Source organism: Carassius auratus, chromosome 15 (genome assembly GCF_003368295.1).
Source record: "Carassius auratus strain Wakin chromosome 15, ASM336829v1, whole genome shotgun sequence".
NCBI classification, from domain to species: Eukaryota; Metazoa; Chordata; class Actinopteri; order Cypriniformes; family Cyprinidae; genus Carassius; species Carassius auratus.
Genome location: NC_039257.1, coordinates 10,061,812 through 10,089,799, shown reverse-complemented (window position 1 = coordinate 10,089,799; position 27,988 = coordinate 10,061,812). Strand labels below are relative to the sequence as shown.

The 27,988-nt window shown below is 40.2% G+C and overlaps 1 protein-coding gene across 12 annotated transcripts; it reads right to left on the bottom strand.

Annotated features, from left to right (window-relative positions):
• Nucleotide 1: 1 nt before the first annotated feature.
• Nucleotides 2-27,556, bottom strand: aipl1 (aryl hydrocarbon receptor interacting protein-like 1). 12 transcript variants are annotated; one of them, XM_026282228.1, is made up of 11 exons: nt 25,820-27,555; nt 25,638-25,729; nt 23,368-24,355; nt 22,959-23,168; nt 10,218-16,424; nt 4,054-4,520; nt 3,665-3,844; nt 2,581-2,769; nt 1,892-2,068; nt 1,156-1,297; nt 2-867 (listed from the first exon to the last, which is right to left on the bottom strand). In XM_026282228.1, the coding sequence occupies exons 6-11, from the start codon at nt 4,147-4,149 to the stop codon at nt 203-205; spliced, it is 1,449 nt and encodes a 482-aa protein (XP_026138013.1). In that variant the 5' UTR covers nt 4,150-4,520; nt 10,218-16,424; nt 22,959-23,168; nt 23,368-24,355; nt 25,638-25,729; nt 25,820-27,555; the 3' UTR covers nt 2-202. The 12 variants fall into 12 exon arrangements, with proteins under 12 accessions (XP_026138013.1, XP_026138014.1, XP_026138012.1 ...); XM_026282229.1 differs by having other exon boundaries at nt 22,959-23,164; XM_026282227.1 differs by having other exon boundaries at nt 22,959-24,355; nt 25,825-27,556.
• Between the last annotated feature and the right edge of the window lie 432 nt (nt 27,557-27,988).

Sequence of the window (27,988 nt, the reverse complement as noted above, 5' to 3'; positions counted from 1 at the left end):
CACCACAACAAAGCAAATTATTGCGTACTATTTTATTAGATAATCTGGCAAAACTAGTCACACTATGTTCAATTTTACATCATAATGTAGAATAAATGAAGAAATGCAACAAAAAATGTCAGAAGGAAAAAGTCGGAAGGGTTCAGCTTTATCCCACATCATCGTTATTGCACCTCTCTTTAAAAAAAAGTATAATTAAGACTTATTGACTGGTGTTTTCTGGTGTCGTTTCAGCTGGAGTCATTTGTTCTGAAGTTATAAGATCCTGGTATGCTTGTTCTGGACGGGTTGGCTCTGGAGTATTATGTTCTGGGGATGTTTCTTTAGAGGCTGATTGCTCCTGAAATGTTTGCACTGCTTCTGATTGTTCTGGAGTAGCTTCTTCTGTGGTAGTTTGTTCTGGAGTCACATTTTGAGGTGATTGTTCTGGTATCTCATGATCAGAACTTGATAGCGCAGTGGATGTTTCTTCTCGTGAAACTTCTTGTGCTGAAGTTATTTGCTCAGGGGATGTTTGTGTTGAAGTTGTTTGTTCTTCACCTGTTTTCTCTAGCGGTGCCTCCGCACTCTCTTTTTCTTGAGTTGTTTCTTGTTCTGGAGATGTTTGCTCTGAAATCTCTTGATCTGGATTCTCCAGCTCTAGAGAGTCTTGCTCTCTCGCCATTTTTGCGAACATGCCCTTGTACATCAGTCTGTCCTCCTCATTTTTTAACTCCATTCTCATTTTGAGAACGGCAAGCTCTTTCTTGATTGTCTTTTTCATGCCTGGGTCCAGATCCAGGACTCTCGTGAAATCATCTCTGGCCTCAGCTTCATTCCACACCTCCATGTGTGCTTTTCCACGCAGATAGAAGGCTTTCATTGCCCCTGCAAATACAGAGAATGGTGCATTTCACATCAGGAAACACATCTTATTGTTTTAAGGCCAATTTACATCGCATAAGCAGAAGCTGATCAATGGCAACACTCAATTACAGTACATCAACTCTAAGACCCAACAATCGCCACGTGTTCAGTCGCTGAAACCAAGCGCTGACCAACACCAACAGACGACGACAGGTGTAACACACTAATCTGACTAAACCAGACAAATTTCTGCTGCCATTTGTTTGTGTCTGTAATTGGTTGGAGAACTGACAATTTCCTGTTACTCACCAGGGTGTTGGTTGATGATGTCAGTTGTGTGTTCGATGACCTCGTAGTACTCCTCCATGTGCAGCAGACACTGACAGTAGTTTAAAGTGAGCGTGTTGGCCATCTTCTCCAGTCTCAGCCAAGGAGCTTCCCATGCCTTTTCCTGAAAACACAGACACATTTCAATTAAATGAGACGTGCCGTACCTCATTAAAAGGGTTGTTCACCCCAAAATGGAAATTCTGTCATTAATTACTCACTCTCATGTCATTCAAAACTTGTAAGACCTTCGTTCATCTTCAGAACTCAAATTAAGCTTTTTTGATGAAATCCAAGAGCTCTCTGACCCTCCCATAGACCGCAACCAAACTGACACATTTAAGGCCCAGAAAGGTAGTAAGGACATCATTTAAATAGTCACATTTAATGTGACATCAGTGGTTTCAACCTTAATACTTTTTGTGCACAAAGACATTATTTTTCTCTTGTGTCAGTCATCGACTCTGGTTGCAAACAAGTCTATGCAGAATCAGATTGCAGATTTAATAATAAAAAAAAAAAATTCTTAATTGTAGTTCTGACAGGTTTGGAACAACAAGAATTTTCATTTTGGGGGGAACTATCCCTTTAATATTACATTAGTGGTATTGTTGTTCAATCCTTTCATGACCAAAATATTTTAAGATATTTTTCTCAGAATTTACTCATTTGTAAGCTACTGAATGTATGCAAAACCGCCACAGAGGTGTATTTTTACCTTTGTCTGCACATTCTTGATGCACATAACGGCTTCCTTATATTTCAGTGTGGCGTCCTCATATCGGCCCTGTTTGAAGAGCTTGTTCCCTTGACCGTGGAGCACAGGTACCGCTTTCAATCTCTCGTCATCATTCAGAGCCCACGACTCTCTGTCATACTCACTGGGCTGCTGTACCTGAACCCATTTTTGATTATTGCAGTCAGTTTCACACATATAATTTATTTCCAGTTAGTGCTACATCCTGACAGGTATTAAAATGATCCCCTGACTCCACCTAGTGCACATGTTGTGTACTACTCCTGTGAATAGTCAACAGACGGCCATAGATCTACTGTAATAATGTATTCCACTAAATATCATATTGCAGATACACAAATAAAAAGCCATGAAAGGTTACAGCTGGTGCATATGGAAATTATATTATTAAAGAAGGCAATGTCCTGCACACTAGCTTGCAAAGAATAATTCATTCCAAAGAGTATTTGTTAGCACTGCAGCATTTCGATCTTGCTCAATTCCAGACGGAGCTCTTTAGGCTAAAACCTTGCAGTGATAATAAATGTCAAGCCGTCTTTGCAAGCTAAAGCAGTGGGTGAGACCTGTTCTTCATGTAAAATAAAAGTACAAGTAAATCCGTATTAAATATGAAAGTATGTTTAGTTGTGTTTAGTATGTTTAGTCCAGACCTTCAGAAGTTCCATCACAAAGTAAAGAGGCTGTGGTTCTTTCTGAAGCTCATCCAGATCATCATAGCCCAGGCTGTGGTAGGCAAACATGTTGGCCATGCCGCAGGTGTGAATGTGCCAGTCCACTGGATCTTTCCCCACTGCGATACGCCGCAGACTCTTTGCCACGATAGGATACATACCAGTGTGCTGCTCGGCCACAGAGGAAAGAACATAAACACTTATTAACACTAATACTTATTTGTAATCCCTAATATAAGTCATTTTCAGGGTAAAAGATACTTCAAATATTTCCATTTCCAACTGATATTTTAAAAGCCATAGCACTTTTCTAAAGCTTAAATGTGTGTGTTTATGTGGCTTGATGACTGTGTTTGTATTAACCATCCTGGTATTTCCCATAATGTTATAGAGACTGTATCTCAGGTGCTGGCAGCTGTAAATGATGATTACACCATGTGGAGCAGCCTCAGATTAATCCTATTTTGTAAGGATTTAACTTTCCATCAGGCTAATGTATGAGAGCATGGAACCCACTGTGGTATTCCACAACTTTGTGCTCGTAGCGTACCATAAAGGTCACTGACGGAAATGTCAGTCACCACGTCTCAATCTGAATGTATTTACTGTGTAAAGGGTTATTGGTTTATGATATCAGTTTTTTTTTTTTAAATAATGAATTGTAGTCCACAATAATGTATTAATTTGATCAAAAGTTACCTTAAGGACTTTTAAAAAGTTACATCGAATTCACTTTTAAACAAATGCTATTCTTTTGAACATTCTATTCATCAAGGAATCCTGAAAAAAATATATTATAATAGCAGCACAACTGTTTTGACATTGATAATAAGAAGAAATGATTCATGTGCACCAAATCAGCATATTAGAATGATTTCTTGTCATCACTGGAATAAACGGTATTTCAAAATATATTCAAATGGTTATTTTAAATTGTGATAATATTTTACAATATTACTGCTATTACTGTACTGTATCCTTTTAACTCTGGACTATTCAATTTAATCACAATGTTTAATTCCACCTCTCTAATTTGTAGTATTGGAAATCACATTATACTTACAATGACGTCACACCAGAACTCCGCCACCTCCCCTATGTGCATAGACATGAGCAGAGTCTCCCAAACATCCAGTTTGAACATGTTCCCGATCACCACTTCCATGGGCATACCTGCCTTCTTACTGTCATCTATCACGGTGCGCTCATCATTGCAGAGCTGAGTGCGGAAATGAAACTTCACCTGTAGGGAACATAGAAGAGTTAGAAAGCTTTAGCCCCATAGTTTGATATTTTGGGTTTAATCCGTTATTAAATCCACAATAAAATCTATAACTCAGCACTAAAAATCTCTATATACCTTATAAGATCTTTAAGGTATAGTTTCTACTGTTACAAGTGCAATGACACTCCTGCCATATATGCGTATAAAATATGACTGTGAAGCCGTACCTTAGTTCCTGTGACAAATTTAGGCTTCTCACCGGTCCCTCCATGCAAGATGCGTTTCTTGATCCCTTCAACACCCAGCATCATGCTGTCCTCCATAATGTCAGATAAATATGTATTGGAAGTGTGTTTGTGATTGTGTGACTGGAGAGGTGTAAAGACTGACTGGATCTGGATTAAGAAGGCTGGGATAACAGGATTAGGCCCAGCAGCCCCACCTTCTCATCCACAGAAGGGCTTTCCTCAGCATTTTCACGCTACAAACACAACCAGAAGAGCCTAGAACATTCTGGACGAAGCTGGGGTTCTTCAGCCGCCCTTCTGTTCAATCCCAACATACTGTTCTACAGGAAACGCCGAAAGAAAGGATATGATGTAGAGCCGTGTATGGACTCAACGACCCCATCACACACATGTGGCCGACAGCTGGATCGCAAAGAGTGTGTTGTAGCACTGCTGGTGCCGAGCTCCTGCCGAGACAAAAGTTTGGAACAAAGCATCTGCATTATCCCATTTTGTAAGACTGTCCTGGATCAGACACTAAATTATATGCAATTATGGTTTTTACAAGCCATGTCTGAACATTGTGTACCGGCCAATCGCATATCTGAACCCTTGTTAGAATCTGCAATATTAGTAAGCAGTGGATTCACTGGACAAAACAACCAGGATGGGACCCAACTAAAATAAGTGTAAAAACACATTTTGTGGTAATCACTGGACGGTTATCTGCCCTTATTAAGAACTGTTAAAAAGGTTACACATTGTGATGCCATCTGATAGATATGGGCCGTAGCTGATTTTCATAATCTAGTGCATGTTAAGAGTTTATTGCACATTTCCTGTAACAATAACACAATGTCCTGAAGTTTGCGTTCCAGAAATTACATGGTCAACGCTTGTCTCTGTTTTTTTTTTTTTTTTTTGGATGCTGCCATCCAAGTCTGTTTAAAAACAGTGTATTGCCCTCTGCTGGCCACAATGTGAACTTTGTCATCTTAATTTAAGACTCTCTTCAGATTCAGAATGTCACTGTCTCTGTCTGTTCCTTTTATCAAAATAAAGAATGTTTAAGTGAATGCTTTATCATTGTATTATATTTATAGTGTATGTTTAGTTAAAAAGCAGTTATGATTGTATATAATATTCAATAAGGCTCTGTAGTTGTACAGTAGCTAATCTAGTATCTAGTTTATATCATCTTGCAGAAGTAATATTCTAAACCAAATCCAGACATATGAGATAACACTACCATTCAAAAGTTTGGAGATTTTTGTAAAATGTTTTGTCGTATTTATTTGATCAGAAAAAAGGTAAATATTTATAATGGTATTATTGTCAAACATATATATATTGTCAGTGATGGCAAAGCTGATTTTCAGCATCCATTACTCCAGTCTTCAGTTTCACATGATCCTTTAGAAATCATGATTCAAATATGCTGATTTGGTGCAGAAAAAAACACTATTATTCTTGGTAAAACAATTGTGCTGCTTTTTTGGGGGGGAGGGGGGTACCATTAGTTATGCTTAATTTCAACATACTCTTCAATTTCAAATAAAACAAAACTGATTTAAAATGTTAGCACCTACACAGTTTCACTGTTAATGACAAGGTTAAATCATTTAGACCTTGTGTCCGTTCCAATGGCTTCACTCTTCTCTGGTGTTTTATGATTTATGACATTTGGTGTTACTTTTTAAATTACTTTTTGATTTACAGCCTGTGACCGAGCAGAAAATATGACATAATGTGGAGGTTTACCTCAGTCAAGGCATATCACTTTCATCTTGAACCTTTTTTTTTTTTTTTGTGCTAAAAAGCTTTAATCTATTTCTGGAGCAGGTTCAAATTTACATGTAAAAGTAAATTTTATGAAATAACAATTACATTTCTGTTTTAAAATTAAAACATAAAAAAATATCAGCTGATTTCTTGAGCGTTTGATGGCTGTTTGCTGAATGCTGCAGTGAAGCGGTGCGGCTGAAGTGCGATGGCTGTAAGTGGGTCTGATCTGTGCAGCTCTGTGATTGCTCACCTGCCACAGACGCAGAAGGACATTAATGATGCTGTAAGTGAGGTTTGGTGTGTGAGTGAGTCATGGAAACTGCGTCAGTTCACCCACGCATGCTGCGTTGTGCGTGTGCAGCCACGTGGAGAACGGCTTGTGCACCATCAAAACGATTCTATGAACAAAACGAAAACCTGAATATTGAAAATGTATCAGCAATCCGCTCATGTAAAATGACACCCACTGCTGGGCTCAGAATTAAGCTGTGAGCCTCTATTCATAAAAGATGAGGAGGGCAGCCAGGAACAGACAGGTGACTGGTCTGTCAGCGTTAAGCCATGGTGATGTATGTGTGTGTGTGTGTGTGTGTGTATGTGTGTTTTTGTTATCCAGCCTTGTTATAATGTGACACATTGTGCTGACCTGACACGACATGAAACTGTAGGAAACATCCTGTGTTAGGAGAGGAAGTGGTATCTGAGACGCCATTCCCCTTCAGGGAGCCCATTTTCTGTGGCCTTTTCACACATCCTGTGCTCTGCTTTCAGCCGACAGGACACATGTGTTAGGATCTCTTTAGACACCCATGCTTTACTGAATCAAAGCATGACAAGCTCATCACTCATCTGTGCTGGTGTGTGTGTGTGTGTTTGTGTATGATGGATGGATGGATAGAGCAACAGAAGGATGGATAGCTAGCTAGATCGATAGATAGATATGTTCCTGTGGCTCAGTGGTAGAGCATTGTGTTAGCAGTGCAAAAGGTTCTGGGTTCGATTCCCAGTGAACACAAGTTAGGTAAAAAATGTTAGTCTGAATGCACTGTAAGTCGCTTTGAAAAAAAAAATGTCTGTTAAATGTAAATCGATAGCTAGAGTGAGGTGAGTGTGTGTAGTTCCTGTAAGCTCCAGCAGGAGGGTGCCTGTTTGTTCCACTTTGTTTTGAGTTGATAAGAGCTGCCTGGACCTGCAAAACAGACACACCTGTAAAACCGAACACTGCGCTATACCTCATAAATGCTCCAAGTGTCTTTAAAACAGTGTCAGTGATCTATCGATCAGGATCCCATGATCCAAAGATGAAGGTGGTGGTTGCCGCCAAGATTATCTTACCTAACCCTAACCAAAATAAGGGTGTCTGCAGAGTTACTGGGATCACAAACCGGATCTGTGACTATTGCGCCCTTGAGAAACTCACTTAACCCCAGAATGTCTCTCTAATGAGTACGCCATCTGTCACTAAACAGTGACTAACTTAAAAGTAATTTTTATGTGATCAGGTATACGAGAATATCTGATACGACAGTAATCTGAGTTCCCTGATATAATACTGTAAGATACAAACTCCTGACAGGATAATGAATTCAGAGTTGACAGTGCCATGTCGGCCTTTGGGATCCAGGGCAACGAGTGGCCCGATATCTCCCCGCTGGAGCCTCATGTACCTCCCCTCGACCTTTAGATACATACCACTGCGCATAGCAGGCAGTACAAAGGGCACATGAGCGCACACTCTCACACCGAGCGCCTGCTGACACAGCCACCTTCCCACCATCACATGGGACGAGCTATTCTATAATCTCCGTCACTCAGGGAGACCAGCTGACCGGGATATTCTGGGATGGCCGAAGAATCAGACAGTCCAGCTCTCAACCCTAAATGCTCTTTAACCTCTCTGGACTTTAGAGACCTGCAGATCTATGACAGACAGTACGGACACTCCACGGGCCAAAGCATTAGCGCTTAGAGTCTGACCATAATACTCTCTAAGCATGGCATTTACTTAACACACAGACAGGTCGCCCTCCTCTGCACTGCCAAAACACCCTCAGTGATCTGTGCACAGGTGTCATTTTTGCATTGAGGGTATCATATACTCACCGGCGGCGCCAGGGGGGGTCTTGGGGGGTCTCAAGACCCTGCCAAAAAATGCCTTGACCCCCCATTTGACCCCCCAGCCTCTTCCTGATTAAAAAATATATATAATCGGGATAAAGATCCAAAAATGTTTCTCTTCAAACTACGCAGAACAATAATAAATAATAATTATTTCGACATTTATTCATACACTGAACCGAGAACCGTTTCTGTCGGACGCGTCCGATTCGAGAACCGATGAGCTGATGAAAACTGCGCATGCGTGATTCAGCGCGAAGCAGACTGACACAGAGCGCATCTGAACCGAACTGATTCTTTTGGTGATTGATTCTGAACAGATTCTTTGCTAATGTTATAAGCGCGGGTAAACCAAAGGCTTGAATGAAGGGCAATCATCGCCAATGACGGCATTACATCGAGCGCAAAAGAACCGGTGAACCATTTTTTTTTTCAGCTGGTTTATTTGATCGAATTGTCCGAAAGAACCGGTTCACCTGCTCCTTTGCCCCTTAAGTGCCCTTTTGTCAAAGCAAAATTTCCTCAATTTTTTTTTGTAATAACATAAACTTTTGTGAATGCCTGCCCACGCCCAATCATAATATTAGTACAATTTATTAATAATAATTTAGCCGTAAATAAAATGACCAACATGATGACAGTTCACCTGACTACACCTCATCCAACCGGGAAGATTCCTCATGCTGCACGCGCATTTTTTAATTGCTAGAGGATATTTTCAACATCGTGGCAGCTGGTAAGTGGTGTTTCATTCTCAGCGAAGTGATTTTGGTGTTTATTTACTTATTATTATTTTACAAGAACGATGTGATGTGAGAACATGCAGATTCGTTGTTTATATTGCTGTGTGTAGCCTGTAGTGTAGAAGTAACACTAGCGTGCTGTTTGAGGGAGAAAAGTTTCACAGGCATCGAGGGGTCTGGTCTTTTTTATGTTATTTGAATAAACTTTTATTATATTACAGTACTTATTTATTTTTAACACGTAAAAATAATTATCACAACACTGGTAAGGCTTATTCAGATTTTCTCATTCTCTGAATTATCATTTATAAAAATAAAAACAATTCAGAAATGAATTAAAATATAATTATATTTTAAATGTGATATTTTTTCTGCAAAAGCAACAGTGTTTACAACAGCAAGACCACTTTAGCCTGTAAACTCAATAATATCTATCTGGAAATAAATGTAAAAATATCAATGTCAGTAAAAATGAATAATATACCTGACATGAAAGTGCAGTGTGAAGGATATGAATAACAAATGTAGCCTGTCATTTGTTTACATTGCAAAGGTGTTTTTGTTGTTTAGTAGCAGAAATATGCAGTTATTAGCCATGTCCACTGTATTTTTTGTTGGTTTTCATGAGACCCCCCTTGAAAAGACCAGGACCCCCCCATTGCCCCCCCAATCAAAATTGTCTGGAGCCGCCACTGCATATACTAGCTGTTTTTCTCTGCTAAATCACAGTTTAAATAATACATTGAAATTTTTGATCAAATGAGGGCAAAAGCCACACAAGTACCAATAGTATTTGACTGACGTCAAACCGGTCATAATGCTTTTTATAGCCATTGCAAAAGCAGGATTTGAGTGCCATGGTGGAATAGATGATTATAACATATTGTTAACTCTTGAACTGCACCATCCTAAAAAAAGATATTTTTGCATTAAGCTTTAAGCTCTATGTATTCATCTGTTTGCATACGCTAATTGTTTACATCAAAACTTAAATATATATTTTGGGATTAACAGTACTTTTCTGAGCGTTCAAGAGTTGTGTCCAATGCAGAAATGCATCCTTCATTTCATGAGCATTGAAGGATACAACTAATACATAATTTTTTCTTAAAACATCAGGTAGTTAAGCACTAGATATAACGATAGAATCTTCCTGATTAAGAATAAAATATACTGTTAAAATACACCAAGATCAAAAAGTAGTGTAATTGCACTGTTATTGTGAAAAAAAATTATAGTGTCAGAAAAATTATAGTGTCAGATTTGCATATCATATTGCTTTCCTGCTTTCATTTTCAATGAAACCAAAACCATGGACTGCATTGCAGTGTAATGGCAATATTTAACAAGGTGTGCGTCAGTTAGGTCTTACAGTAGCATCTTTGAAGCCCTCTTAAGATGCTGGATTCAAGAGAGCACGCAAGCAAATCCTCTACACATAAATCTCATTTAATGTGTCCGGCCACAAAACCTGAACATTGTAACCTCAGAGACATTCCATCATAAACCTCAGCTCACCGACACATGCCGCTCTCCCAGGCCTTTGACATTTGGTCACATGAGTAACACAGCTGTTGAAGGTGCTGCTAGTGTGACGCTGGAGAAGCAGATCTCTCGGGGTAGTGCACAGTGTGTGGCGTTCTCGGGTCCCGCAGGTCTCTGGGGGTGGTGGGAGTGGGAGTCAGAGTCAGACACGTGTTGGGAAGCCAGAGACCGAGGCGGCCGGCCGGAGGGCTAAGCCAAAGCTGGGATGCATTATCACATTCCTCCATGCAGAGAGCCAGAGCAAAAGGTCCACTAAACAGTCCGCTCACAAGAATGCGGGCAGCAGGGAAGCTGTGGAAAAACACAACATCTTCTGTGTTTATGTAGAAATGTTGCTAAGGAATTTGATTCTGGAGTCATCGCAACATATCAGTTCCACCTTAAGATCCCCTGAATGAAAAACAAATAAGTGGACAACTCGGTTTAATGATGTAATATCAAATTCATCCCCATTGTTGCTTAACCACATGATGAGGGTGTGACAAAAATCCATGTTCTTCGGAATAATCGGATGTCAGGAATAGGATTAGTGCCGTTTCTCAAAGAGTTGTGCTTCATGCTGAACAATCCTGTGCCAGAGTGCCAATGTTCCTGTCAGATAAGCCTTCACAGGTGAACAAAGGCATGTATGCTTGCATTGGTTTACAGGAAAGGTTATGAATAAACATAAATACACGCATTCCAAGGATATCAGGGTGTGGATGCAAGTGAAGGTCTCAGGTGAGCGCCTCACAGAGCTTGTGCCAACATCTTAGACTGCAGACCCACCCAAACGCACTCACTGACCTCCCCTGAATCAAACGCAAACCTCTCCACTGGAAAAATGCGTCAATTAGCCACAAGAAAGAGAAAGAGCGTGAGAGAGTTTGAGGGAGCCTGTGTGTGACAATGCCAGAAAATGCTATCTATTATTGCAATCTATTATTAAAAAGCTGCTCTGGTTATAGAAAAATCTAAGATGCATTTGCATACAGCTATCAACCATTTCTTCAAATATGCAAGTCCAAGCTCATTTTGGCTCTTAAGCTTGAGTGCATGATGGTATTTGCAACAGTTAGCTAACATTCACAGCCCGTTATACAACAATTAGTGTCATCCTTGAATTTGATTGGCTGAGCTGTCTGTGTTCCAGACAGATTGTCAGTGCATACATTAGTGGTAGAGATTTTAAGTGATTGTTTCTGCAGGTTACATTGTTAATGTCTTTACGAATGAGTCACTGAATCACACATAGACAAAATAACTGTTATTACCATTTGTAAAATGTTAGTTACTCTATATTAATTTCTTGTTTATTTAACTGTTGTACTGCTGCAATATCTTACAATCGTCTTTTTTTTTCGAAACAGTATTGTACAACAGCCTCATGACTAAGAGCTTTCTTCCTCATATGTCATTACTTAAATAGCTTTACTTACCTAAATGCAGGGTTTGACAGGCCTCAGCCCGTAGAGACAGATCAGCTGAGAGCGACAATGAGCCAGTGTGGGAAACGCCACTGTTCCTTTTTCATCAAACAATAGCGCTAGGCCCCATGCCATGCTGCTGTTGGATGTCATGTCACCCTGTTCACATGGACACACTGTACTCCTCACGAGGAAACAGGAACTACATACATTCCTCAAACCGCACTGCTGCAGAACAGCTTTATATTTATTGTCTCTGCGTGTCAATGACGTGGTGGACTGAGATATTTAAACTATCCCACTAGATACTTCAAAGAGTATTGTTGTATATAGGCAATTGTATTTTAAATGTAATTGTCTATACAATATATATATATATAAAACAATCTGACGTTTTGTCACTTGGCATCACAGTTCATCTCTTTCAGATACATGACAGCCCCATGACAGAGAAAATCACATAATGAGGTCAGAGAATCACATAAAATTGATGTATGTACAGTGTCATTAATATTCAAGCAACTTTATATCAGAAGTGTGACCAACAGGAAATAAAAGTGATATAAAAAAAGACTGAGAGTGATATAAATGCGTGGCTCAAAGCTCAATTGTGATGGAGGGAGAGGTAGACGTAAGCCGAGGCGTCATGTCCCTTTAATGAGATTGTCTAGCCCGTGTAGTTCCCCTGGTCAGACTTTCCATGGAATTACATAACAAGCCTTTAAACAGAGAAGGGAATCAGCGTCTGCTGGACAGGTCCTGTGATGACGTCACTGCTGGGTTTAAGCACGAAGGCACAGAGATGACTGATTAATGATTCACAAGGAATTTGAACTGCTTTTTCCCTACATTTTTGTTCTTCCTGTTCTCTATCCATCCCTCCTACGTACTGCTCAAAAATGTACTAAATTTTTCACCTTTTCCCTCTAGGATTTTCCCAATAAGGGTCTCTCCCGAGGCTATTTCTGGATCTGTTCGGCTGCATGCTGCTATATGTATCACACTGCTTCATTTAACTAGGAGGCCAGTTACTTACTCATACATTGGTGGCTGTACATATGCTCTGAGTCATCCGGCCCTCAGACACGCTGCATATGGGATTTTCCAGCAGCATCTAATGAATTCACCAGACTGTGGGGAGCGGCTCTGATCACACAGGGCCTGAACATGGACCTGCTATGAATGCCGCTTGTTTTTGACCAGGAGTTGAAGCCCCTACAAATGTCCCCATTTAAAAAAAGAAAGGTGAAGATTTATCAAATATGCATGTATTTGCACAATTTTTAACAGGGCTCAAAAACAAGTTAATTCGAGAAAGAAACATGATATATAAAAACACATGCTAGTGTGAGAGCTAGAGGGTTCTTATTGGTTAAAAGTTGCAATGAAATTAAAGTTTTTTTTTCTTCCATAGTGACATCCATCCAAATGCAACATTACAGAGAAAGAAAAAAACATGCAGAGCAGGATGTGGTTCTGTCTGTTCATTATTGATTAAATGGAGGTAGATCAGTGTGTAAGCTTGCAGGCAACTTTTTTAGAAAATAGTAAGTTATTCAGACTAAGTGACTGGAGAATTTGTAGTTATAAAATTTTTATTATGAGGTCAAAAAACTGATTTCCAAAAAAACATACATGGATGAAGGTTAATATTTATGCTGTGATCCATGGACAAATTAAAGTCATACAGATTTGGAACTACATTAAGGTTTTTGGGTGAACTATCTCTTTAATGCACACTGACAAGAAGTAAAGGAGGGGTCATGTACAATACGTCAGCACTGATTTAAACAAACGAGGAACATTTAAACACTGGAAATCTGGGCCAAAGGCCATTCCCGCAGTGAGTGTCAATGACATGAGCTGAAAGGATCAGGTGGGATGCGGATATAAAAATATAGAGCCCTGTAGTGTAAATGTTGTACATGAGAATGACAGCCTTACATTTCATGTGACTCTTCCTGGTTTTAAAAGCGAACAGTCACCATGAATCACCCTCAGTCTCTTGAGGCCATTGTGCGGTACTGAATTACAACATTGTGCCGCTTGCCAGTCAGACGGGTTACATGACACCCGCTGTGCAACAGGCAGACTGTGGTACATTGACCCGGTAAAAGGAAAAAGGCACCGGCGTGCCACATGCCAAAGGTCAGGCAGGATTGCAGGATGCTGGAACAGTGTTACGACACAGATGTTTCGTCAGGTGAATGATCTCCTGCTTGCCTGGAACTCAAGGTAATCTGGTTAAGCAGCTTTAACCCTGCGGATGGGGGGAATTTAGACGAGTTGTAAAACCCCTTTGCATCAAGTCTGGATCTGCTCTCTCACTTGTGTCCAAGCAGTCCATGTGGAGATAAATGGTTCAGCAGTCCACCCAAATGGACTTCTGTTTCGTGAACAGATTTTGTGTGAATGAGTGTGGAAAATGGCGTGTGAAACATGGTGTACCAACGAATCTTAAATTCCTGTGTCCATTCCAATTTAAATTGAATTAGTCTGAACAAGTTGTTCCAGATGCAGTTCCTTAGCATTTGCAAAAAACAAAGCATGACAAAAAAATAAAAAAATAATAACTTCAAGTGCCTCATTTATGAAACGCACATACTGAACAACTTGACTTGATCCAAAATTCCATGAATTTTATTTCCTTTACTTTATACCATGACAAACCTTATTTTCGGAAAATCATAATAATCCTAATAATATATGCCTGCACACGTTGTACAGAAACCAGATCATGGCTGTTTTTTTGTGAATAAATATGTTTAGAAGAATGTTCAAATTGAAGAATATTATACAGCTTTACAAATTCCTTCTGAATGCAAAACAGCCCATTGTTCAGGACGTGTGCTTTCGACCCAAAGTTTAAACATTATCTAAAGTGTCGAAGGTATGCTGAAGATCCCTGGTAGGTGATCCGAGCACCCTTTACCCTGATATGACCTCTGCCATTTGGGATTATTTTACACTTGTGGGGCCCTTTCAAACTCAACCTTAATTAAACAAAAGGGCTCAATGACCAATGTTCACATGCACAAGTTGTCCCGCAAAGAAAATATTGGACCAAAAAAAATAAACAGCATTAACATACAGTTAGTAGTTAAGTCTATGGGAGATCATAGCATGCAATGTATTTTGCCTTTTGGCCTGTTCTGTGAAAGAATGCTTTGAGAGGCATGACTGAATGATAAATAACTCCCTGAAAAAATATATTTAGATTTAAGAGTGTTTTGTTTCACAGTTTGCAGTTAAATCAATTAGTACCGCTTTATTAAATGGTGGGAAAGAGGCTCCAAAATGACCTTTCTGAATACATTAACTGTAACCTATTACACTAAATTGAATCTTGACCATGTAAAGTTTAAAAAAGATGTAGAAATCATGTTCACATTCATAGAATTTAGAACCACAACAAAAAATAAATCATTTCATTTGAAGCAAAATTAAACAAGGCAAGTCTTCCCCAAAGCCATTTTATTTTTTATTTGAGCAACACATCATTCAATAGAGTTAATTTAGACTTTCATAGCAATCTAATGTAAATGTAGGTGTTAACCCTTACCGTCTGGCCCTAAAGAGGGTTAAAACGAGAGTAGCGCACTGTACTATCTATGGCCTAAGTGCACCTGAAACACAGACAGGCCGAGCTTCTTTAAGAGCAGCTGAGACGACGACCCTCAACAATCTTTTAATGCACTTGTGGAGAGATTGACATTAGACTAGAGCGGATCACGGAGGCGATCTTCGCCCCTGACCTGAAGAAGCCCTTGGGATGAGGTCAGGACTATAGGTACTGTTACATGTGCAAAGTTTGGGGAGAGAGTGGAAGGATCTTGTACACGTTTGGAGGGAAAGGAACAAGGAGCATATTTAAGGCACGCGGCATCTGGTTCTGCTAAATGCCTAGAATATTCTCAGTTTTCATCTGGCTGGGAGGATTTAGAGGGATGCATTTTCATATCCTGTTTTCTATGCTTAAGAATCAGCCTTGAGGAGTTTTTGCTGCTTGCGTAAGGTCAGTTGACGTGACGAGGATGTTCATATAGACTGATCTGTGTGTGTGACCAAGGTTATATGCGTACAGTGTGCACAAGCTCATAGAACAGCCTCGAAAGGGAAAGAGAAAGTTACGCTCTGCAGTCTTTCATCATTTGTTCCCTGGAGGATCTCTGCGACTTTCAACACACAAACACGTCAAAGCCTGGGCATGTCTCGAGAATGCATGAAAACCTCTAGAAGAACACTACTTTCAGTAGTACTCAATGTTTCGGTCTACCGACTAAATGTCAGGTCTACCATTCGCTACAGCTGAAGAGCAAGCTGGCCACCTCTGTCAGCTCGGTTGAGAGCACAGAATGCCACTCCACACCCAAATAAGGGCAAGGGACCCTCACTGGGCCAGGAATGTGGCTGAGTCAGCATGGACCCTGTATGGTAGCCTTTGTTTATGCCTGAGATGAATGAATATCCAAGCTCAGACAGCTCACGTGAGCAGGCTGCTGAAGGGGCCGACAAAAATGGGATCCATCGGCTCCAGGAATGGTTGAGACTGCCTCATCGACTGTTTGGAATGATGCCATTACCTCTGCATCGCCATCTCTGTGCCAACGTGCCAGGAAAGAGCAAACCACAACAGTTCTTCAGCTGGCAGCTTTAGCTGGTACACAAGGACATAAAGCTTGCCAGTGAAGAACTGCTGCAGGTCAGCCAGTGGGCTTCCCGGAGTCTGTTCCCAATATGCCGCAGAAAATGTGGGAATAGGGTGTGGCAGGATCTGCAGAGGTAAAGAAATAAAGGGATGTTTGAGAAATAAGATGGAAAATAATAGAAAATCAGCTATAACAGTACAAATTAGTATAGCAAAATTATACAAGTATATTATAATTCTTCTTTAAAAGTAAGGTAAAATTCAGTCGCCAATACCAAAACCAGTCAATCTTCATGAGTCTCAAAACCATTGTGAATTGTCATTTAAATGTCATTTATATTTGGAAAAAATAAATAAAAATTAAGCATGCTTCTACACTCAGGTTTAGGAAACTTTTTCTATTTCTATAATGAGATCTCTACCCACCTTTCTACATCTACCTATCTATCTATCTCTCTCTATAATTATTTATATTGTTGTATGATTGATGTTAATAAGCATTTACTGTCAACACTTTGATCAAAAAGTGCATGTGAACATTCAAACGCAGTCACATCCCCACAATGCACAAGCAATTTATACAGAGCACACACACATATCAGTACTACCAATACTGTATCATTACATTCTTTAATATTAGAATTTGTATGGAATATGACCATTTGAAATGTAAAAAGTGCTTTTGACAACCCTTTTTATCATATCCCATAACTCTTAGCAAATTCATTTTAAGCAGCCCTCGTCCAAGAAAACTGAAAACAAACAGTATGAGATATAGCTGATAAAGAGGATATTTGGATGAAGTTTAAACAGTGGCCTTTTTTTTTTTCACTGCCACAGCCAAGCTAACGAGAAAGAGACAGAAAGGGAGAGAGGAAGAGCAGCGGTCTAGTCATGTGCTCTTTGCCCCTGAGGTATTGCAGGCCTGCTACTGCTTCAGCATTCATTCCCTCAGCTCAACTCCTGCCTTTAATTGAGAACAGATAGATCCGCTGCCTGTGCACAAGGACCCAAGCGTTTGATCATGCTCGAACCGTTCTGTACCACTCACACCACATTAAAATGCTCTCTTTATCCAATTGACTTAAAGGTTTAGTTTCATTTTCAAACACGCCTGATTCATTTAACCAAAGAATCTTCTGTATGCAGCCAAAAATCAGACCATTCATTCTTCTCTCAGGGAAGCTCATGAAGTATGGTTTCATTTCCTTTCTGACTTTTTTTCTCTCACAGACAGGCAGTCTTTGGGCCTCACTCTCCCATTGATCTTGCACAGCACTAAAGGAGGCTATAAAGCTCTGTGCTTTTGCTGCAGTTCAAGGACGAGTGCTGGATGGGTATGGCTTTATGAACCCACTGACCTCGCTGAACCACAGAAAAGGTCCAGTTTGCAAAGCACAGACTGGCCCTCCCACACACACTCAGCTTTGCTCCCTCGGTCTCTTGCACACACACACACGTTCTCACCAACAACTCGGAAATGCCAACTCCTGCCAAACAGCACGGATGATCTGCCCATACTCATTGAGCGGCCCAACGGAGAAACAAACGCAGTGGAGCGAGAAAGGCTGCACAAATATGGTTTGGTTTTAAAGATTAATTTCAGACACTCCCGCAGACAACATTTCAAAAACATCCAATTGTGTTCCATATAGAAGTGACATGTAAAAAAAAGTAAACATTTATATGACTTTTTTAAACGCATACTTCAATAAGATTTTAAACTACATGTATGTGATAAGGCATGTCTGTGCATTCCTAGAATATAAATCTTTAATAGTCCTCGATACCAGTAAAATCAAGTCTTATTTTCATGATCGATACTTAATAAATGACCAAATATTAAAACTATTTTGTCCAAATACACTAACTTAAAAACAAATTGTTATACTGTAAATGCTACAAGTGACTTTAGGCATTACAAAATGACAATGCACAGTATAAAATATGGAAATTCATTTTGAGGTTTTACTATAGAAGGTTAACTTTAAGTGAGTGTTAGATGATTGAAAAGGCAATCTAAAATAACCATAAATATACAGTATTATTAGATAATATTGTCAGATAACCAATATTCTATACATAAAACAAGCATGTGAGAAAAAAAATTATTATTTGAGTATGTACAAAGCCAAAGAAGAAATGGATGCTTAATGCATCTATTTTGTTTTCTGACAGAAATCACATTCGGTTGCAGCTTCCTCCTTCCGCTGGTTCTTAAGCCTGTTGTTATCAGACACCGGGGCAGTTAAATCGTCCTTTGTCTGAAGGCCGAGACAAGATCCTTCTATATACAGGACACTGCAGGCAGAGAGGGCTGTCAGCTTCGGTTTCAAGACTTATACACAATCACATACCACTGTCCAGTATCACACTATAATGTGCTCTCTAGTCGTGACAACAATGGATTTAACCCCACAGAATGGGCGGCACAGACAAAATGGAGCTGCATAACATGCAGTTATGGAAAAGCCAGAGACTTCTCTCCAACTCACTCCCAGGAAAAAAAGATGTGTATTTTCACAGGTCCTTCGCATGGTCTTTGATGTCCCCACCCAGACGCTCAGAGAGCCACAGGCTAACAAGTGGTCAGCACCGGACACAATGGAGCATGTTTTAATTCTTGATGTCTTTCTCTCACACACACACACACACACTATGACTCACCGACATATACAAACACACAATGCCTACAAATCCTGTCGCACAGAACACAGTGTTCCCAAGGAGTGATTTATTGTAAAGCCATGGAAGCTTCCCAAACAATTACAGTCAGGCTGCTCTGCAAGGCAATGGGAAATGGTGAAGTATGTGCCCTTCTCTCGCTCTCTGCAGCGTCTGCTCACATTTTCCTCCCTATAGCCCTTTCTACCTCTTTCAAATGAACCAATTAATCAATAGCCCACAGACGGCTCAAGATGGGAGGTTGGGTGATGGGAAAAAACACCATTATACCTCCATTTCTAGTGCCCCTTACTGCACCCTAACTGTTGCATCAGCTGTCTAGCGAAGGCATCCAAGAACCAACAGCTTGCTCACATCACCAGGAGACACTGAACAGCTTGAGCAGCAGGTGAAATACAAAGGTACACTTCAATCCAATTGACAAAGGGTCAAATGGGCTTGCCCAACATCTGGAAGACAGTGGGAAGAGGTCACAAGTCAGATTTTTTTAAAGCAAGCACTGTTACACCCTCTGTCTAAACAGATACGTGTTCACCTACTTGATTTAGTCGTTAGTCTTCAACCCCCACATAAACTGTTACCAAAATGAACTATGGATCAATGCATTAGTCATTCCCTTCAGCTTCCAAATGAATAATCAGGAAGTGACCAAATGGGGTGGGTGAAGAAGGGGGATCTTTAATTAGAGTGAAATCCACAGCAGCACAGGGTCATTTCTGAGCTGAGATAATAGTTATTAAGGGAAACCGGCTTTGAAAGGTGCAAGCTCTCTGTTCATCAGAGACAAGGCCAACATTCCTGTCATGCTTGTCCCGTCAAGTAGAGGCTCTCACAGGGAGTACAGTAGAGAAAATGAGAGGAGAAAGAGAACCACACCCAGTGGTTGAGTCTCTCGTCTTTCTGCTACTGTGGAAAAATGTGAGGTTGGATCCATAAACTGGCAGAATGCAGCAAGATTCTCTGGAAGGAAACCGCTAAATCCCTGAGGGATATAAGAATCCATTTTAGTTATGAAATGCCACATGACACAGAGTGCAAGCAGATCATCTGCATGTGAGGGAAAAAAAAAAACAACCGTTTCTTTACAACTGGAAGTTGGTGGCTGCAGAACTTTTGAAACAAATGCCTCCACAAACACACCACATTTCCCAGTCTGCCATGTGAAGCCACTTCTTCAGACTTCCTGAAAGAGAAAACTCCTTGGTTTCCATCTGGTCCTAATGTCCGAGTGTCCAAAGCTGTTTTTATGTGACTTTAGGGCAAATGCCTGAGCTCATCCCATCCCATCCACTCCATTACCCATTCTCCTCCATGTCACGCAGCTCTTGTGCATTATTCACCAGCCTTTACATATGCACAGAGTGGAATGACCACTTGCATTTCAGCTCCATCCGTAATCATGCATCATTGTGCCTGCATCAAGCCCTTTGAAGAGGCCAGGCAATCACAGTTCCAACAGCAATGCTTCAAATGCTGAGGCAGCTCCAGTAATCTGCCATGAATCACGGCATGAGTCAACCGGCGGGCAGGCAACAGTAAGAAATGGAGAAGTGCAGACATTGAGAAATGGATGCCATTCACTAATGCACAGATGAAAAGACTGAAAAAACAGCAGATGCCGGGAAGGGAGAAAGATCGGAACCAACCGCTATAGAGAAAAAGACCCAATTTTTGATAATGTTTGTTTGTGAAGTCGATGAGTTAAACAGGAAGACTTACCAAGGGCTTGTCTGGGACACAGACGTCACGCATACATCCTTGCTCCTCCTCTCGACTCCTAGACTTTGTCTTGGTGCAGGTGTGCTCGCCCTCCCATGCCAAAATTGATGAAGTGAGCACAGTAGTGCTAGCGCGTACAGGGCAAGACACATGAAAGTCTATATATAGTTCAGATGAACACAAATCTACATGTCATGGCCAAGTCACAGGCACAGCCAAAGAAAGTCTAAAGCGCTCAAGGTAATCTTAGCCTTAATCTGAAATGTCTAGCCAAAGCCTGAGCTTATGCAGGAGAATTCATCTGAGGAACCCCAAAGGAAAAAGGGTGTGGCACATTTAAGTGTGCATTTGCATCCCAGCAGACCAACTGCTTCTCCAGAATGAATATGACGGTTGTGCAAGGACTCAGAAACTAACGAGAGCCACCTGCTATTCGTGCCTTTGACATCCAAGCTGGACCGCTCTAAACCGCTATGCGACTTCCTCCAGACACTTGACAAACAGAAAAACCATGCAGGCAAAACAGTTTGATATAAAAGAGGAAATTCCAGCTGGGTTATACAATGGAAATGACTGTGGGGCAACACGGAAGAGGCAAGCCATTTCAGGAATTCATGTAATCTCCTGCTAATATCAGGGCTGAGGGGTGGGGTTTCTATAAATCTAAAACAAGAGCTTCAGAAGCCCACATGTAGCCAGAGGAAGCAGTCAGAGCCTTTAAGAGTGTGATGAGCATCCCACATTATATTCACACTGCGGTGGGAGGATGGGGGGGGGGGGGTCATAACTGGCCAGCATGAAAATCACAGGCACATGCATACGTGAACTGCAACGACTGCCACATGCTGCAGGGCACTGCCTAGAGAAAAACAGGGAAGTTTGGAACTTTGAGGTAATTGTGCTTTCTTTAGCTCATTCTTCTGAAATGCAGATTGCAGCACTGAAGAATGCAGAACATCTGGCCAAGATTAAAAACGAGGCTTCAGCTTCTTCTCATTATTTTGTGAAACACAGCTTATGACAAAACCAAAGAACCATTTCAAAACGGTTCTGTGATTTGATGAATCAGGTTCAGTAAGAAAAAAAAAAAAAGAGTGAGATTTATAATTGCTTAAGGAGCACTACAGCCCTGCTGCTTGTAAGCATGTGCGCATGAGTACATATCTTTAGCAAGTCCAGGCTTCCTCCCTGATGCAGTTACACTGGACTACATTCTAAAGAGGAATATTCTGTATTAGCAGCACATGCAAAAGGAAGCTGATGGCAGCTGGTAAACCATGAATAAGCAGCAACTCAAATGAAGCTTCTTTCATAATGCTGGTTGTTGTAATGACAAAGCTTCGCCTGTTCTCCTCCTCCCCACCCGCCGAAGTCTGAATCATAGCTCGCAATGTTAGCGCCGATCAGGGCGGCAGCTACCTCTCCCAGCACAGTAAAGGAAGCAAAAGCTTTGATTTGACTCAATCAGGCTTCTAATACTGTGCCACGGGTAAATCAGGCTGAATGAGAATGTCTCGGTTCAAATTCATGTAAAACAATGAAAAATCTATGCTAGGATTTTACACAACATGGCGAATGACTCAGCCAAAATTACTTACTGACTGAATGCAATTGATTTGCTGAGAGTATGTAGTAATGCGACAAAAAATGACACCAAGCTATATAGATATATACACACTTTGCCATAGTTTGGGGTTAGTAAGATGTTTATGAAAAATCGATTAAGCTAACCAAGGCTGCACACATTTGATCAAACATACAGTGAAAACAATGACACTGAAATATTACAATTTCAATCATATGTTTTGAAATGTAATTTATTCCTGTGATGGCAAAGCTGAATTTCAGCCATCATAATTAGTTTTCAGTGGTCATTAAAAAAAATTATCTAATGTGCTGATTTGTAGCTCAAGAAACATTACTTACAGCTTGTTAATATTTTTGAGCAAACGTTTATTTCGTAACATTATAAATGTCTTTATGGTCATGTTTGGTCAATTTAATGCATCCTTGCTGTATTAAATATTAATTTCTTTCAAAAATGTATTTTACAAATAAAAAAACGGATAACTTCAGAGCTGTATATTACCTAGTTACTATGTTTATATTTCAGTAAAATATCTAAAATATATACAGTATATGTGAAACTTATAGCCTGTCTAGTGTGTAACTAAGGACTAATTATTTCCTTAGGAAACACTGATGGAATTATACTCAACAGGTTCATTCCTGCAGCAGGCCCTCTCTCTCTCTCACCCTTTCCATTGCGCTTTTTGTAGTGCTTTCCGTTGGTCAAGTCTCTGTGCCATGCATTCTTGGGATGCCTGGTACATATGGTATAAATTCCATTTTGTCTGCAGAGGCCCTCCATGCTGTCTGAGATACGCCGTTCTGGACTGACTCCCCCCTCCCACAGAGCTGGGCCAGCTCACACTCTGTACTGCTGAGGTGAACTAGCTTGGCTGCCTTAAAAGAGAGAAAGAGACAGAGAAATAGCCCACAAGTGAAGTCAACAGGTTTTAAACAAAAACCCGTTTTTCCATGTATAGAATGAGGGAGCTCGTTATTTAGAGTTCGGGGCATCATATGTGTGCACTGCCTTGTATGTCGAGGACAGAAATTCAATGAAGAACAATAGCACAAAACCCCAAACTGGGTCACTTACACGGCAGTGTAGAGCACAAAGCCTGCAGCCCATTTAATCAAAGGGAGATTATACAGGTCCCTCAGGATAGACAGCAGAAGCAAACTCACTCTCGAACTCTACAAGTCTCTGACAGTGCCGAATCATCGCAGCGAAAAGGTTTTGCAAGGAAATCTAACTGCGTAACGTTCCTGTGGATGAAAATGTAGACAGTAGCTCTGCAGGATCGCTTCCTGAAACCTCGTGGAAAAAAAACGCCTGAGTGTCCAGCATTTGGTCCCACAGGACTGCGGGGCTGCACAGACGGGAAGCTCCGCTGTCCTTGAGACAACAGCAGACCTTCTTCTGAGATCCTCCCCTCCCACACTCAAGACAACTACAGCAACCTGCCAAACAGGCAAATCACTGTCTCAGCGAGCTTCATCTGCAAAAAAAAAAACCCACTCACAGTCTGTGTGGCACGATACCGCACCAATTACGGAGGCAATGGTGGAATGTATGCCAAGAATCCAGAAAAACCACTTAAAAACTCTCGAATCTCCACAAATGAGAGTGTAAAAAAAATCTGAATGTCAAAGAGGCCAGCAGAACAGTGAAAATGTGTAACGCTAAGGGTGTGGTTCCAAAAGTCTCCATGATATGACATTTTTCCTCATATGTCCACAAATGCAGTTGTCGCAGTTCCATGCTATGGTTTGTTCGTCGACACTGATCTATTCATGAAATTCCATGATGGCCCAACGTTAAAGAGGAAGCAAAAATATGAACTAGGCCTTACAATAAAGCCAATAAATGTCAAAAACTAAGAGGAAGCATTTGAACAGCGGATACCTTGAATAGCAATCAAACATCCTCCTTAGTGATTTCTCCATTCAGTGCACGGACTGTCCAGGGAGTTTTAACTCCTCTATTTCGGTATCTTTTAGCCACGCTTGAATGAGGAATAAACTCTTTAAGCACCGAACACAAGTGCAAGACCAGACAATGGGTTCACAAAACAAACATTTCCCTGCAAAAAAAAAAAAAAAAAAGGGAAATAAGCATTGCTCTTATTAAATTCATTGCTTTGAAAAGACTGCTATAAAATTATACCTGAATATAGATCTGAGATGTGCAAACTTTCTACAGATAGTGATTACCCTGGGCGGGAGAACAGATGTTCCTTTTTCCATAAACTGCACTGTGCTGCTTCTTTAATGAGCTACTTCAGTCTGAACTTGCTTTTTTAAAAGTGTATACAAAATGACATGTACGTCATTTACAGCCCTTAATTTATTCAGACATATTGACTTTATTCAGGGTAGACGCCATTTAATTTTTCACAAATGAAAACAAGGCAGCGAGGGAAAAATTTATAAGCTGTTCCGTTTTAAGGTCGTACCTCATGTTCAGAACACATTTTCAAGAGACAAACAATGTTGCATCAGCTGAATGATCAAGACTGAGCTACAGAAAAACGCATTAAACAGACCTCCGTATAGCCTTGTTTTCATTTAGGAAATGAATTAATAAGAAAGTAATTATAGCACCTAACCTAATATCTACAACTACCCTAAATAAGGTGCATAGAGAAAACATGACACACTTACATTTCTGGAATTAGAATAGAAACATTAACTCTGAAAAATGTATTCTTAAGTCAATGATAAAAAACAGATTTATCAAAAACAAAGTCAAACTCCATTTTTTAAATGTAGTTTTAATGCATTTAATCTGATTTATTCACAAATATCCATATCATATTCAGCCTTGTGTTATTGTAAATCTATAAGATTTCATAATCAGCTCTCAGTTCATAAGAAATATAAAATCAAGGGAAAAGATATTCATAAACTAACATTAAAAAGCTAAATCAGGTAATTATGTGGTGTAGATTAAATGTGGTCTTCAGCTTAATTCTGGTAAAGCTGATCAGTAACAATATGGTACGTCATGGCTTAAAATGTTTAAAAACTTGAAACAATTACTGGAGCAAGGAAATCCATTAAAACCGTTGCATAAACATGAGTTAAGGATCTTTGTCAACACTTCATTGCTTTATCCCATCCACAAATTAAAGAGCAAAAGACATCTGGTGATATGAAGGAACAGATTCGGAAAATACCTTGGTTGCTTTATCATTTGATATTTAAATGTCCAGAATGACATTTCACAAAAACGTTTCACAAACTCAGAACAGTTCTTTAGATTTTATCAAATATTATCTTTTCAGAATCTACCATTTTACTATCAATTATATTTGAGATCAGTTCTGACACAGTCACATCTAACAGTCATATTTCATAACTTACCTTCAGCAGTCAGACGTCATTCAGAAGAAATCCATTTAATGACATGCTGTTGATATTGGTATGGAACGGGGGTCTTCACGCCAGATGTTAGGCTGTGTGTGAAAAGAGAAAAGTGAGATAAAGCAGACACATACAAAAAGGAAACAAGTAATCCAAAGGAAAAAACTCGTCTAGTATCGCACCGTACAGGGTGGGGTCTTGAGGAATTTGCCATGCTCTCGCCTCACAGGAATCAGTGACGATGTATACGCGTTGTGTCGTGTCGTGGCCAAATCCATGTTTTACATATAACCATCCAACTACCCAAAACTACAATTTTGATCTTTTCCAACTCTCGTATAGCACAATCTCCTGTTGCTCATGCAGTTCGTATTTTGAACAGACCCCTAAACTACAAAACTCCGTGTATGGATATTAGGCTTTATATTAAAGTGACTGTTCACTCAAAAAAAAAAAAAAAAACTGTCCTTTACTAACACTCGTGTTTTTACAACCCTGTACAACTTTTTATCTTCTGTGACAACAGGAGAAAATATGAGGCGGAATAGGAGGGCAAGTCACCATTCACTTTTATTGGATCTTTTATATATTCAATGAAAGTGAATGGGGACTAAGGTTGTGTAATATCAAGGTGGGTAAATGATGACTAAATATTCATTTTAGGTTAATTGCCCCTTTAAGACCTATTCACTGTCGTCTTGCGAAAGTCTAAAATGAGCATAAATATAATGCAACTACGAAAAACGAGCAAGTAAAATAGAAAAAAAAATACGTCAGGCGATTTGAGTTTAATATATTGTAACTGGAAGCAGTGTAACGCCCACTGTTAGGCTAATATCAGTTGTCCGTGTTAATACAGTGTTAATTCTCAGCTCTTCCGTCTGATTTATTTAAATGTAGGCTTCTTGACTTAACAAAATAGCGTCAAATCGGTATCGGTGCGATATTGAGTTTTTCGACAAACACCTTTGAGCGAAAAGTTCTTTAATGAGGAATGTCCAACACCTACTTACGTTACTTCACTTGGGAGAATTCTCGATTTCTCTCGTCGATTGCTTCGTATGTCATAATGGTAAGCGGTTCGACTTCCAGATACCACATAAAATTGGCGTAACATCCTTTTATCTTCGCAATGGCTTTTTTCCCCCTCATACTGCCTACATACTGTCTACTAGCGGACGGCTCACGCCCTGTACGACTCAACTCTGAACCGAACGCTCTCGCGATTTCTTCCAATGGAATGTAACAGATTCCATTCGTTCTGAAGTGGGTTCACACACTTCCGAAAAGTTACAACGAATGTTGCAGCGGTCATCGAACGATTTAGAATCCGTCGTGTAACCGAACGCTTCCTGGATTTAACACACGCATATCAAATCCTCGGGAAAACCGTTAAAACCCTCATGATTCAATTCAGTCGCAGTTCTGGCGCACAAGGCAGCGCACATACGACATTTAAAAGCGGCTGGCTCATTGAGAACTCAAGTTCGATTCTGACCTATATCGCGTCCCGATGCCATTTCCAGTCTCTCTTGCCAACTTTTAATGTATTGCTTTACTCTAAATATCGAAGAATTTATTGTAAGCGCTGCTACAATTTAAGTAATTCGTCCTTTTGCTGAAAGCCACACCTTAACCTCAAATCACTCCTGACATCAAAGAGCTAAAGCGGGACTGAGCTAAAATACCTCATCCTAACCTGCTCAAGACAACTCAACAGAGTGTTACAGAAATCATTAAGAATCTAATCAATCAACTTAAATACGACATCATTAGTCTTACGTCCTAAATTTCACAACCTAGCCCACATATCGCTGCGTCCTGAGTCTCCGCTTCAACTCCCCTCATACCGGCTTCTCTCCTCCCGATCAGCTGGCAGCGCAGTGACGCCAAGAGCAACAGCTGACCAATCAAACACTAACGTCAAAGACCAGAAGGAACGCCCACTTATGACCGACCATGAATGTCAGGCCTGCACACCAATGCCATGCTCTGAGTCAGATGGGTGTAAAGCACACTGTCCAATGACGCGATCTCTCCCTGACTGGCGTTTCACGGCTCTTCTAAAGAGCAAATGACTGAGCACCTCTGTAAGAAGGACTGGATAACTGTTTTCAGACTCCTATTAAATCTAACTTCACTTTGATACAATTCGGACTCATGCGTAATGTTTTTACTCTTGGTTTTCAGACATAAGTCAAGTTGTAAACTTTTTAGTAAGTCCATATTCATGTCCACATTATTTTCTGTCTTGTTAAAGCCACACTCAGTAATTTTTCCTCATTAAAACGGTTTTACATGAAGATATTAATAAAAACATATTGTTGAAAAGATAATATGAAGCCTTATCT